Source organism: Boleophthalmus pectinirostris, unplaced genomic scaffold (assembly GCF_026225935.1).
Source record: "Boleophthalmus pectinirostris isolate CB_2022bp ecotype Guang Dong unplaced genomic scaffold, ASM2622593v1 HiC_scaffold_20, whole genome shotgun sequence".
Classification (NCBI taxonomy): Eukaryota; Metazoa; Chordata; class Actinopteri; order Gobiiformes; family Gobiidae; genus Boleophthalmus; species Boleophthalmus pectinirostris.
Genome location: NW_026571153.1, coordinates 27298960 through 27313342, shown reverse-complemented (window position 1 = coordinate 27313342; position 14383 = coordinate 27298960). Strand labels below are relative to the sequence as shown.

General features: G+C 40.8%; 1 protein-coding gene across 2 annotated transcripts in view; it reads right to left on the bottom strand.

Moving 5' to 3' along the window:
* Positions 1 to 14383, bottom strand: part of tmem102 (transmembrane protein 102) — a 73557-nt gene that overhangs the window by 11185 nt on the left and 47989 nt on the right. For both annotated transcript variants that reach the window (XM_020922260.2, XM_055156839.1), the window contains exon 3: positions 10392 to 10736. In XM_020922260.2, the coding sequence (XP_020777919.1) occupies positions 10392 to 10736 (345 nt within the window). The remainder of the gene's footprint in view (positions 1 to 10391; positions 10737 to 14383) is intronic.

Here is a 14383-nt window from a genome sequence, read left to right as displayed (position 1 = left end):
GATTCAAATTTCAGCATGATCGGACTAAGCCTGTGGGTGTAATAATTTTTTAACTATTTTTTCAGGGAGTCTTTGCGCCCCTGCTGGCCAAACGTGGAAAATGCATCATGTCCATAATGGACTTTCTTGCTTGTAATCATGCATAGAATTTAATCCCCGAATTTGGTCCAACGCACCGCCCCCCCGGCGAACGCTGGGGACTCGCGACCGCCCCGACACACCGCTCTCTCTTCCCGACAGCTCCCGAGGCCAACAGCTCGTCCACCAGAAAAATGACATAGTGTACCTTTAAAATTGGATAAAGTGAATGATTCTAGAGACAAACTGTAGACACTAAGCCACAGGTCACATGACTTTAATGGTCAAGAGCACTGTCACACTAAGACTTAAGTGCATGAAAACACATCCTCCACCAGAAAAGTTACATAGTGTGCCTTTAAATTTCTCAGAAGTGAAATTATTCTAGAGGCCAAAGTGTCAAACTAGGGTATAGGTCTTACTGACTTTTATGATGAGGAGTACGTCAGTGAATGTTTTGGCAAAGTTTTACAAATGAATGTAAAACAAATTTTATGTCACACAATAATAAATTGTGTGCATTCATATAGGTGGCGCTGTATCCCTGATAACTGTATTTGACATATCAATGGAATAAGGGTCATGCAGTGTATAACTGATAGAAATGTCATCACAATCGGACAAAACATGTGCATATAATAATTTTTACAATATTTTTGGGGGGATTCTCTGTGCCCCTGCTGGCCAACCGTGAAAAATACACCATGACTGTAATAGACATTTTTGCTTATAATCATGCAAAGAATTTATTCCCCTAAATAAATAAATATGTTTTATAGTGTATTATATTCAGGCCATGATCAGGCATTAGTGATTCAAATTTCAGCACAATCGGACTAACCCTGTGGGTGTAATAATTATTTAACTATTTGTTGGGGGAGTCTTTGCGCCCCTGGTGGCCAGTGGTGGAAAATGCATCATGTCCGTAATAGACTTTTTTGCTTGTAATCATGTCTAGAATTTAATCCTCGAATTTGGTACTAATCCGATAATGTTGATGTTTGATTCTCTGTGCCCCTGCTGGCCAACCGTGAAAAATACACCATGACTGTAATAGACATTTTTGCTTATAATCATGCAAAGAATTTATTCCCCGACTTTGGTCCAAGTCCGATAATGTTGACATTTCATGTCTAAAGAGGCGTTGACACCAAAGCGTCAAAAAACGCCTTGACGCCTCTATTTGGACGCGTTTGCATTTGAGTGTAGACGCCCCCGACGCGCGTCTTTGACGCCGTGAACAAACGGGACAAAAATACTTGACGCGCGTCCGTTGCCGTGGAAACAAAAGCCCGGTCCCGGTCTTTTCCCGAAACAATATCAGACCAGACTGAGAGAGTGTTTTTATGACATAAAACATCAGCGGAGGAGATCGGGTCGACGACTGGGGCGTATATATATTTATACTCCGCTAATGACACTGAATCAGTCCCGGTCTAGTCCTGGTTTGGTCCCGGTCTAGTTCTTGTTTAGTCCCAGTCGAGTCCTGGTTTAGTCCTGGTCCGGTCCTGGTGTAGTCCTTGCGATCGGCTCGGTGATTGTGGCGTATATATTTATGCTCCGCTCATGTTGGTGGTTCTGGTTCTGGTTCTCGGGTCTTGCTTCCTGATAATAACGTCGCTGCGTCACTGGATACTCGTCCCTGATTGGTTGACGCGGCGCGTCTGACGTGAAAAGTTCAGCATTTTCAACTTCTTGACGCTGACGCTTTGGACGCGCGTCTTGGCCGCTGACGCCAAAACGCTCAAGTAGCGCCGCGTCGACGCCAGATTCGCGCCGCGCTGACGCCGAAAACGCGCTGCAAAAACGCAGGACGCTCTAGTCGCGCGTCCACATAGACTTTACATAGAAAGTGGACGCTTTGACGCTTTGGTCTGAACGGGCCTTAAGGTAGGGGGCGCTATACTGTTCACTTTTCATATGTTTTATAGTTTATTATATTCAGACCAATATCCCGCATTAGTGATTCAAATTTCAGCACAATCGAACTAAGCATGTCCCTGTAATCATTTTTTTACTATTTTTAGGGGGAGTCTTTGCGCCCCTGCTGGCCAACCATGAAAAAATGCATCATGTCCATAATGGACTTTTTTGCTTGTAATCATGCATAGAATTTAATCCCCGAATTTGGTCCAAATCCGATAATGTTGACATTTCATGTGTATGGTAGAGGGCGCTATAGAGTTCTCTTTTCATATGTTTTTATAGTGTATTATATTCAGGCCGTGATCATGCATTTCTTATTCAAATTTCAGCACGATCGGACTAAGCCTGTGGGTGTAATCATTTTTTTATTATTTTTTTGGGGAGTCTTTGCGCCCCTACTGGCCAACCATGAAAAATGCACCATGTCCGTAATAGACTTTTTTGCTTGTAATCATATATACAGAATTTAATTCCCGAATTTGGTACAAATCCAATAATGCTTACGTTTCATGTCTATGGTAGGGGGCGCTATAGAGTTCATTTTTCAAATGTTTTATAGTGTATTATATTCAGGCCGGGATCATGCATTAGTGATTCAAATTTCAGCACGATCGGACAAAACCTGTTTTGTGTAATAAATTTTTAACTTTTTTTTGGGGGGAGTCTTTGCACCCCTGGTGGCCAACTGTGAAAAAATACCCCATGTCCGTAATGCACTTTTTTTGCTTGTCATCAGGCATAGAATTTAATTTCCAAATTTGGTAAAAATCCGATAATGTTGACGTTTCACGTCTATGCTAGGGGGCGCTATAGAGTTCACTTTTATTAGATTTCATATTTCATTACATTCAGGCCTGGGTCACGCAATTGTGATTTTGAATTTGAGTTCTCTATGACAATGCCTGTGGCCGTGACAGGCCTTCGAAAAAACAGGAAACGAAGGCGTTATTCGCCGGCGTGCTACGGGCGAACCGTACGGAGTATCTCAAAAAAAGTTGAAAATTTCTGTGAGTTCATGTCTCTAGATGTGACATGTCAAATCTGAGCTCATTTGGACGAAACCCTGGGGACTTGAATCTTTTTGTAGACCCCCAAGTCGAAACGGCGCCGAATTTTTGATCCAATATGGCCGACTTCCTGTTCGTCATACGGGTGCACAATGATTGGCTTTTTTGTTTGTCTCCATGAGTTCTATCACTGTTCCGAATTTCGTGACCCTACTCCAAAATATGCGTCTGAGCCTCCCAGTCATCTCAAAATTTTGAAATTTCAAGGGGGCGCTGTTGAGTGGGGGGGCTTTGGGCATTGTCGCGATGCCCGTTTTATCGAATTTTTCGCCGGACCGGTCGATCTGGACCCCGGTTTGGGGACTTTTCGTCGATGTTCAGGGGGTCAAAAATGCGATCGTTTGGTCGGAAAAGGGAATTAAAAAAAAAAAAAAAAAAAAAAAAAAGAAACCGACGAAGAACAATACCCCTCGCCCCTAACTTTGTTAGTGGCGAGGGCCAATAAATTTTGAATACTCCTGTCCAGATCAATATCAGAACTTGTATGTTGGTAATAGGGACGGGCATTCGGTGAAATTTTCTTAATCGATCGTCAGAAGAATTAACGATCGATTATCGATTAATCACTAACGTTTTTATATTAAAATGATCATCATTATTATTACTATCTGCACTACTAATCTGCATAAATAAATTCAACTTTACGACATATAAAACCGTAACGACTCTAGAGCCACATCAGCCCGTTTGACATTATAATGTGTTTAATTCAGTTTTGTTCAACTCTCACAGAAACAAAACTTAAAACCGCATCGCTAATTTGCATAAACTAAGCGAAGATAAAACTACAGCTCTTGTGTCGCTGATGTAGATTAAAAGACACGACTCAGTGGAATACAGGTTAGTGTGATCATATTTGCGTTTGTCAAAACCAGGACACCGTACGGGGGGAAGGAGGTGGGGACTCGTCATCGACATTGTGCGACTCTCACCTGGCAAAGCTTTTTCCCACTGGACACAGAAACATATGTGCTGCTTTATACACTGTGCACATGGACTCACACTTGTCCCGAACGGAAAGCGTGGACTTTCTTGTACAAGTCATCGTTGCACATCATTCATATTTGCAGTTACGCTGTAAGCAGTATGCTGCAGACTGACCCGACTGTTTGTGTCTCGCTCCTTCTGAGTGCAGAGAGCTACACGTACTGACCCTGTTTGGTCACTCTACGCTACGCACAGCAACCTACATTCGGTTTGTCGATTAAAATGAACGTAATCGATGAAATTCTTAATGATCAATTATAGATTAATCGACTAATCATGCCCATCCCTAGTTGGTAATATGAATCATTATTTTATGTTTTGGATTTTTTGTTTTACTTTTTGCTTGTAGCAATTTGTATCTTTTTAGCTAACAAAATAAACTAAAGGCCCCTGAAAAACATGAATTTTTACTGGGAGCGGGTTTGCATCTCCATGAAAGGGGAACCTCCTGCTTATTTCCATGGAAATGTTGTTCCTTTGGCCATAATCTTCCACAAGTAATGACATAAAACTTATCAATCTCCAATTAAAATGTTCCAAAGTGTATTTTATTTATTTATTTATTTTTTCTTTTTTTCGTGGAATGGTGCAGCTGATGCGATAACTCCAAAAAGTTACATACTGCTGCAAAAAGTCTACACATTTTTCATACAAATTTGGTATCTTGGGAGTTCATTTACATTATATAAAAAAGTATAGTAAAGTATAAGTAGTATAAGATTTCTGACTCTTTCTGAGGTTCTATTGCTTTTATTGACCCGTTCAAAAAGAAAAAGACCTCACCATATCATGGCGAATGGATACAGTTTTAACTCTCACACCAGAGACGAGACACAGAGAATCACATTATTTATTTATCAGAACAAAGAACAGGCTGAAGACAGACCACAACTAATAGAGTCTGAGGAGATGGACTTTATTTATGAATTTTACAGTGTGGTGTATCTACTTGTTTTAAAAGTATGTTTTGTTTAGTTTTTTCTTTAAAGAGGGAGTATTTGACTTCTGCAGCATATTAACTGCTAACACATAACATATTTAGATCTCCATGTTACCTGAATCGCCCCTTACCTTGCTGTAAGTGCTAAGTCACTCCCCCTTCAGAGTTCTCCATCTGCGTGCATCCCACTAATGAAACTCCTGCACATCGCATCAGGTTTGTCAAGTTGAGGTGCACAATTTTGTATCATGTCTGTATGTATTTATGGAGAATTGTCGTATGGGAGCATGGGTGATGTAGGCGTGTGGGCGGAGCCTTGTACAGAATCTTAAAGCTAAAGGTTTGAAAAGAGCCCCGGAGAGATCACTAAATTATTCAAACATGCATGGATGACTCTAAAACCTCTTCAGGCATGTTTTTGAAGAGGGAACAACAAACAACAGAAAAAAAAAAATATATATATATAGCATAATACCCCCTCTTTAAAATAATGTCTGCATTTGGGAAATATATTTTAGAAACTGTGCCTCTTTTTCCATGAGGCATTAAGGCGTTAGAGCTCAGTCTTCTTTAGAAAGTAAACTAATAAAGTCATTTTCACCTGTGAATGGAAGATAAGCCGTGTGTTTGTTGTGAACACAGTTTGAGCGCAGAATGAGTCCAGTGATGGTTTATGGACTTAAAAACTGCTCAGGAGAAGTTAGAAGTTTTATCTATGACATAACTAAACAGGTAATATGCAAACAGTGCAATTAAAACTACTTTTAATGTAGATTCAAGGAGCAGTTGTGTAGCAGTTCTGGTGGAGGGTCCATCACCTGCTTGTCTCAGTGGAGATATCACTGTTTTGTCTTGATTATTCAAGTTAATAGTCTGATCTATGGACAAGTAAGCCTGCACATAGTAAGAATTCATGTTTTTAACGTATGACGATAACTGATATCACCCGATACTACAGCAGAGACTGAAAATATTATTTATTTTCTATAAACAAACGATGTATGGCAAAAAAAAAAATCCAAATGTGGTTTGGAGATGTTATTTATCAATTTCAATAACAATAAAGAGATGTTTTGAGCCAAATTGGCCAGTAAATCGTCTTAGTACCTCAATTTATAGACCAAGATGGGATATCAATTGAACAGATACCCTGAAACAGATTTCCAATCCATGAAAATGTTATATATCGGCGCCAATATCCACCAATATTGTACCGATGCACGTGTGAATGAAATGAAAATACACCTCCAGGTATGTTTTTGATGATGAGACAACATAATAACCTGGCTAAAGGATAAAAAAGTCAATTATACATACTATGTGTTTTTTAATGAAGGTTTCCAGCTGTGGAATTCTAAGAAAAGCAAACAGAGGAATGATTTAAGCGTCTTCCTCGGCTCTTGTACCATTGTGAACTATGTACAGGACAAATGAGCACAAAGCTGCTCTAATAGGCTGTGTGTGGTGAGGAAGCAGGTTGCATTTTAATCACTCAGATAAATGGTGTATCAGATCCCAGCTCTGTGCCTTATATTTCATGCTCCGGCGGGCCCTTGTTTACCTTGGTGCTCTGAGAAACATTTATTATGCATTCAGTCTGCAGCCAACTGTTGTTTTGCACCCAACACTGAAAATCACTGATGAGGATTAAGATTATTAACTGATGCAGAGTTTTCAAAGTATGGCGCTAAAAGTTTAACTCACTTCCAAAAAAATATCCTTAAAGGGTCTGGGTATTATCCAGAATTGATTTTTTTTTTTAGCTTTCTACCCTGTTATAACATTGTTCCCTATCAAAAACATGCCTGAAGAGGTTTGAGATGTCATCCATGCATGTTTGAGTAATCTAGTGATCTCTCCCGGGCCCCGTTCAGCCCCTCCTCACAGTAAGATGGAAGATTCTGTACAAGGCTCCACCCACAAGCCTACACCCATGCTCCCACATGACAATTCTCCATAAATATACAAAAACATGATACAAAACTGTACACAACGACTTCACAAACCTGATGTGATGTGCAGGAGTTTCATTAGAGGGACGCACGCTGATTGTTGTGAAGCAAAGGGAGGAGCGCCAAAAACTAAAATGAAACTTATAAAACTAAAATGTTAAGGGGAGTATAGCATTTTCAAAACAATAACAGGTAACATGGTTATCTAAATATGTTACAGTATGTGTTAGCGCTTAATACCCCACAAAAGTAAAAAAAAAACAAAAAAAAAACCTCAGAACACAGCACATCTAATTATAAAGCATTTTTGTTAGCATGCTAGTTGTTGTTAGGTGTACTCCAGACAATGAAACTCCGTTCTGTTCTGTAAAAGTTGTGAAAAGTGCCTCTAAACTCATCCAGGTGAATAATTAGAATGCATAAGGCAGGTGTCTCCTACTTGTTTCCTCTGGTGAGCTACCTTTACAAAAGCAAACTGCCACAGAACGACTCATTTTAGTTTCAGTCACAAGAAACCGAGTAAATATAAGAGCCTAAGTACAGTTTGATATAAAACATTTACACAATAATAAAATAATTATAATGCATCACTTTTATATTGCGCTTTTCCGGATACTCAAAGACGCTTGACAGATCATTGTTCATTCTCCCCACACTCTGTGGTGGTAAACCACTATTGTTGCCACAGCTGCCTTGGGGCAACCTGACAGAAACAAGGCTGCCAGTCTGCGCCATCGGCCCCATTCGACCACCACAACACTCACACACACACCACTTTCATACTAGGCAATGTGGGTGAAGTGCCTTGCCTAAGGACAGGACCAGTGGTCCAAGTACTGACCGGGCCCTGCTGAGCAAAAGAGATCTGACCAGATCCACCACACACAACTCACAACTATTATCCACTTATTAGTCCACAAAGTCAAGCATCAAAATATGCATTTACAATGATAACAGGCATTTACTTCTATCAAATGTGAGTTACTTAGAACAATACTTATGATTCAGGAATCCCTTGGTGAGCTACTCTGGAGGGGGTGGACAGCTACATGCTGGAGACTCCTGGTATAAGGTAAGTGAGGAAAAGAAATTAAAATGAAGTTTGTTTCTCCACATTTTTTAAATGGTAAAATCAAGTGTAGAGCCTTAAAAGTCATTTTGAAAAGTTATAATATATACAACATATGCAGTCAATCTGTAATGTACTAGCCTGTGTATTTCATGTTGCCATCTGTGCCCGGTAACAGTGGCACAAGAACTGGTACGATGATGAATGGAGAAGTTTAAGTTAGGCTAACAACAACAGCTGTTACCTCTGACATTTATCAGCCATGGTTTCTAAAGATGTTTGTGGCAACTAGGAAAAAGTTAGAAAGATTTAAATAATTTTACAGCGCAAAAGGAACATATGATACTGTTTTTAATGTCTTCAAATAAGAAAAAGAGAACTAGTTCATTTTAAACAAAGTTATTCCTTACCTTATGCATTCAGAGCATCCTGATTATCCACTGCAATGAGTCTGAGAGCTTTTCACAACTTTCAGAGACCAGAGTCATGCTAACGCTCGTATCTTGAGCAATGAATGAGGAAACGCTTGCTAATTAGATGCATACATCACACAGCAGACTTATTTTGACCTCAAGAGCTGTTTATACAATATATCTGTACTGGGGCAAGACACATTTTGCTGAAATACATGGAAAAATAGAGTACAGACTAGGGGCCAACTGATATATCAGTTGGCCGATATTATCAGCCAATATGAGCACTTGGAGACATATCGATCTAAATCTCGCCGATATGGGTCGATAGTCCACGTGGGCATGTTATACCTTAGACTCTCTATTATGTCCATTTAATCCAGTTTACAGACAAATGTCCTCATATGTGGCGCTACATTCAAATTTATCAGAAGAGTAACTGTTTACACCCGTGCACAACTATAGATCCACGTGCACAACACTGAGACACTGCTTTAAACGCTCTTGTGTCTGATCCACAATAGTGATGAGAAATAAAAGTGAACTTCAGCCTAGTTTAGGCCAAAAACAAAACTACTGCCGTATTTATCAAAGTGAGTGTGTGGAGAAGAAAGGACTGTCCCCACAGACAGAGGACTGCAGAGGACTTATGTATTAATTAGTTTACTTACTTTTTTTACTGGCTAGAATGTGAATGCCACCTAATGTCTTTAATTATGACGTAAAGAGGCAAAATAACAATAAATGTAGCCTAAACAAACCCGATTTAAAACCCAGAGGAACCAACTGAAGATTTACAGTGAATTTTTACATCACTAAATATATTGGTTTTTAATATCAGCTATCAGCACCTACAACTCCCGTTTTATCATATGAGCCACAAAAAAAAATTTAAAATTGGTATCAGTGGGGCTCTCGTATAAACCCTTTAGTAAAGAGTAAAAGAGAAAAATGTCTTCTTGGGAGGTGCAGGTTGTTTCTGTAACAAAGTGTTGGGTAATTAAACTTATAAACACATAAAATTTGACAAATCATATCCACAAATTGCAGAAAATCAAAGCAATCCCATCCACAAATACGATTATACTTCTCTGAAGTTTCCCAGAGTGTAGTGAATCGATGCTGCAGTGTGATCATATAAGGAGCTTTAAACTTTCTCATTGTTGACTTGCAGTTGTGAACGGCTGTGCTTATTTTCTATAGTGGTGTCTGCTCTCACCAGTCTGAAAGCTTAAAGTAACATCCAATCTCAGCGAGGGTCAAGGGAAGGAATTGCTTCAAAATATCACGCCTCAGATGTTCTCGAAAATATGAAGCATTTTTGGGTTTTCTCTCCCTATCTTCTCCCTCTCTTTTGTATTGTACACGCTGGAGAGCTGTGTGTGTGTGTGTGTGTGTGTGTGTGTGTGTGTGCGCGCATGCGTGTGTGTGTGCCTGTGCACGATTTTCTTAACAAAAATACATATTGTAAATCTAAACACTAATAAGATTCACCAGGCACGTTTCAAAGGACTCTATGTAAGATTGCAATCGGTGTTTCTGTTCAAGGTGATTGCGTTGCCAGTTTCAATGGTGAAATCCAGTGTTTAAACCTAAAATGTCTCTCTCTGATCTGAACAGTCTCTACCTAAAGTCCAGCACCTGCATCAATCCTGAATCAATGCTAGTGCAGCTTCTGCAGCTCAGGGAGGGAATTCTGGAGGTTCTGAGCTTCACTTGAGAAATAAAAAAAAATAAAAAATAGTAAGTTTGGTGCTATACTTCAGCCAAAGGAACAAAACAAGCAGGAGACGATCCTGCTCCAGGCCAAATTAGAGTTAGGTTTGTGGAGATGCAAGCCCATTCACACAGTAAGGACACATTTTCCATATTTTCAGCGCAACAAAGATATGGGGCCACCCCCCTCCTCCTCCCACTGTTCTTCCCCCTGCTCCTGGCCCCGCCCCCTTCTTCACTCACCTGTCTCCTCCCCCTCCCCCTGCTCCTCCCCCTCCTCGTGGCTCAGGGCGCCCTCCTCCTCGCAGCACACACTCCATCGGGACAGCACGGCATTGTCGCAGAGGCGCAGGCTGAGCCAGGAGTGGCAGGGTGGGGAGTGGCGCATATCCAGGGTGACGGGCTGGTTGCGGTCGTGGAGCTTGAGGGCGGGCACGAGCAGGGTGAAGTCCAGGTGGAAGTCGGCCCCTTTGGCGTAGTTGCCCAGGTCCGAGGGGTCGAGGTCCAGCACGCCGTCACGCGCCCCACCGGACAGCAGCAGGTACTCGTTGGCCACTGGGAGGCGCTGGTCAATTTTCTGGACAAGACCTGGAAAGGAAGAAAAGACAGATTAGCCTCTTAATTAGAATAGGCTCTGTGCACAACAGCGTCCGGCAACATTACTGTTAGCATCACCACTTCCTGTCCAATTTGATCTCTATGTGTTTTTGCTGAATTGTGCTCAAATGAATAAATATTTAAAGATAAGGCAGTGAACAGCTGTGGGTGGATGTCACATGTTACCAGTGTTGGGGAGTAACAGATTACATGTACTGGAGTTATGTAATCAGAGTACAAATTATGAGTAACTGTATTCAGTTACAGTTACTGTTTCAGTGAGTGGTAATTGGATAACAGTTACTTTGTTGAAATAAATGGATTACATGGCGATATTTTCCTGTTTTTAAAGGAAACCAGGACTAAAACCAGGTCTAAAACCAGGTCTAAACCAGGACTAAAACCAGGTCTAAACCCAGGTCTAAACCAGGTCTAAAACCAGGTCTAAACCAGGTCTAAAACCAGGTCTAAACCAGGACTAAACCCAGGTCTAAACCAGGTCTAAACCAGGTCTAAACCAGGACTAAAACCAGGTCTAAAACAGGATTTAACAGGACTAAACCATGCCGCTCAGACCTTGTCTCCTCCTCTTCTATCAATATTTTTTAATACGGTTAAGGAAAGTCTGGGCTTTTTATTGTCTTTTAGCAGACAAAACTTCTTATGTGAAAATATCCTAGTCTTTGATTCTCTACAGCAAATCAGTAAAGTAAAGTAATCCAAACTATTCAGATTATGTTACTCACTTTAAGTACCTTAATGGATTCCGTTACAAACTCCAGTTAGGGGTATGTAATCTGTAATCTGTAAGGGAATATATTTTAAAAGTAACCTTCCCAACACTGTCTATTGGCCATTTATACTTAATACAGATGGGCACAGCTAAAATTCATATTGTGAAAATGCTGGTTTTTGTAGTGGTAGAGTGAGTTCCTGGGTCTAGTACCACACGCACCAAATCAAGTTCTGAAAAGCACCAACTCAAGACAATTAGTACAAATTCTCTAACATGCTTTCAAAACTCATTTAACCTCAAGTTGGCAAATGTGGTAATTAAAATTGTGATTTTGCTTGTGATTAATCTTGCAACTCTTAATTACAATTTCAAGTTTGTGTGTTCAGCTTCATAATTCATTCAGACTTAATAAACAGTAAAACAAGGTCACTAAATTAATTTCCAAGAGTCCGTTATGGATTTACTCCTCAGGCACTCAAGTCAAGGTGGGTGAAGTGTGTTGCTCAAGGACAAAGTAGCTACTGCTGCTCCAAAGCTCATTTAATGTATGTAATGAGGACCCACACATGAGTACACGTTTGTGCAAAGAAGGTCACACTAATGCAGTCAAAACTAAAGTGCATATGAGCAGGTATACTCCTTACACTAAACAAACATAAACATGCTACTCAGAAGAAGAGCAATAACTCGATCTACTAAAAGAATACCTGAAAAGAAAATCTACAAGAATAAAACAGACTGAGAACCAAGTGGTAAGAGTCAAATACCGTATTTTCCGCACTATAGAGCGCGCTTTTAAGCCTCCAACCCCATCAATCCAGAGCACCCTATACACAAATCCACTCATGTGTCCCAGCACGACTTCAGTAAGATACAAAGCCCCACCACCCGCAGAACACACAAACACACACAGAGCAGAGAGCGGCCGCGCAGCGACAAACACCCACAGACACACTCATCACTCCACGCTGACGAGGAACGGAACGGAGGAACGAACCGAAAAAGCGAGGGCACTGTGCCACTTCTAGACACAACTGAACAACTGAGTCACTGCGAACAAGCCGACAATCCAGCGGTCCCAGACGGCACCCTCCCTACACGCCACAACTGAACAAAGCCCAGAGTCACCGTGAACGCCACAAACAAACAAAACCACTCACCCATCACACTGTTGGGTTTCCTTTAAAGTCCGGTGTGGTTTATTTGTGAAAAAAGTTCGAAAATAGACCATTTAATGACAGTGCGCCTTATAATCAGGAGCGCCTATTAGCCCTGAAAATACAGTATATACATAATTATCTGGACCATAAGTAGTGCACAACACTTTTCAAATGTGTTACTTTCTACCACAGCATGGGAAACCAAAATTGAGGCCTGTAAAAACATGTGTCCTTGAAGCACACTGATTCTGCAGAGTAAACAAAGGAGTTAGCATTGTTGTTGCCGTTGTCAGGCTGCACTCTCCATAGAACAGCTTTTCTACTAAATGAAGGTATCAAAGAGGAAACACAAATGTTTTTATCAGAGTGTTTACGCAGTGAGTCTGCAGAGCCTCCATAGACTACATGTAACCTGCTCTGGGCGTTAGCAGGAGCATTATCCACCGAGGTAAACAGCAGCCAAGCTCGCATCTACAGGTCCTCGCTGTGGAAAATACAGAGTGGAATCAAATACCAACACCTGAAAAATGTGCAATAAGCTTTTGCTGATATCAGTACCGGTATCAGAACAACCCTATTTTTAAAAGGCCCATCTCATGCAAAATCAACTTTTCAGAGCTTTCTACCTTAAGAGTGATGTGTGGGCCTTGAATATGTCGCCCAAGTGTTTTTTAGATTGATTCTGTGTTTTTTTTTAACAAATTGCAGCATATTTCTGCCACCCTCCCACATGACAACGAACTAAAGCTGCTACAACAATGAAGTGGCAGATACACCTATGACACGTTTGACATAGCAGAAAGCGCTTCCCATTTTTGTTTGCGAGCGACACTTCGCTGAAGACGCTTTGAGAACTATGGGTGTTTTAAAACTGGACTTACAACGAAGCAGAAGTGACACTTTGGAAAAGGATGCTGTTCCCACGATACCAGGGTCCAGTGATGGAGATCCTAGATCTGTAAGTTTACCGCGAGTAAACCGCTGAAGAGAACTAAAAACAAACTGCATCTTTTATTTTTGAAGATTATCCGATATATAATTTCAATCTGCATGTCATCTCCCTTGTTCTACCTGTTTTAGTTTGGCAAACGTCATGTCGTCTTACGATATTACATTGATACTAACAACAGACTTAGGGCATCATTTTATTCTAGTGACTTGTCTTCAATGATTCTGCACGAGAAAAAAATGGCGATTACACCTCAGTCATTACGACCACTGATGTTTAGTGTCGCCTGTACAGATTATGACCACCTCATTTGATCGAACATTATTATAGGATTCAAGTTTGCCCAATTCTGCTTCTGTCTCCCCCTCCCTCCCTGAGATGGGTGGAGGAAGGGCGGCTCACTCAGAGCCTACGTCACATTTGGAGGGCGGAGCCTGTGCTTTCTCAGGATGGGCGGGGGGAGGAGCAATAGTCGACCTTTCATAGTTCCTGGTCTGTGACTGTCTCCAAGAAATCAGTAAGATTTCAGAACTATTGTGTAATGGATGTTCTAAAACCCAAATTGTGCTTGTTTATGTGCAGAAGATACAATGTGAAAAGAGTTATTTTGCATGAGATGGGCCCTTTAAGTTAATTTTGGTGCAGTTTGGAATTTTACATCCTATTTTCCCTGCCTTCTATTGAATGTCAGTAGTGGATAAATTCAAGTCAGTTCTCCCGACATCTGTTGTAAATGTGTTCCATTACAACAGTCGGGGAAAATATGGTTGCCCGGGAAAGTTTAATGTAACGC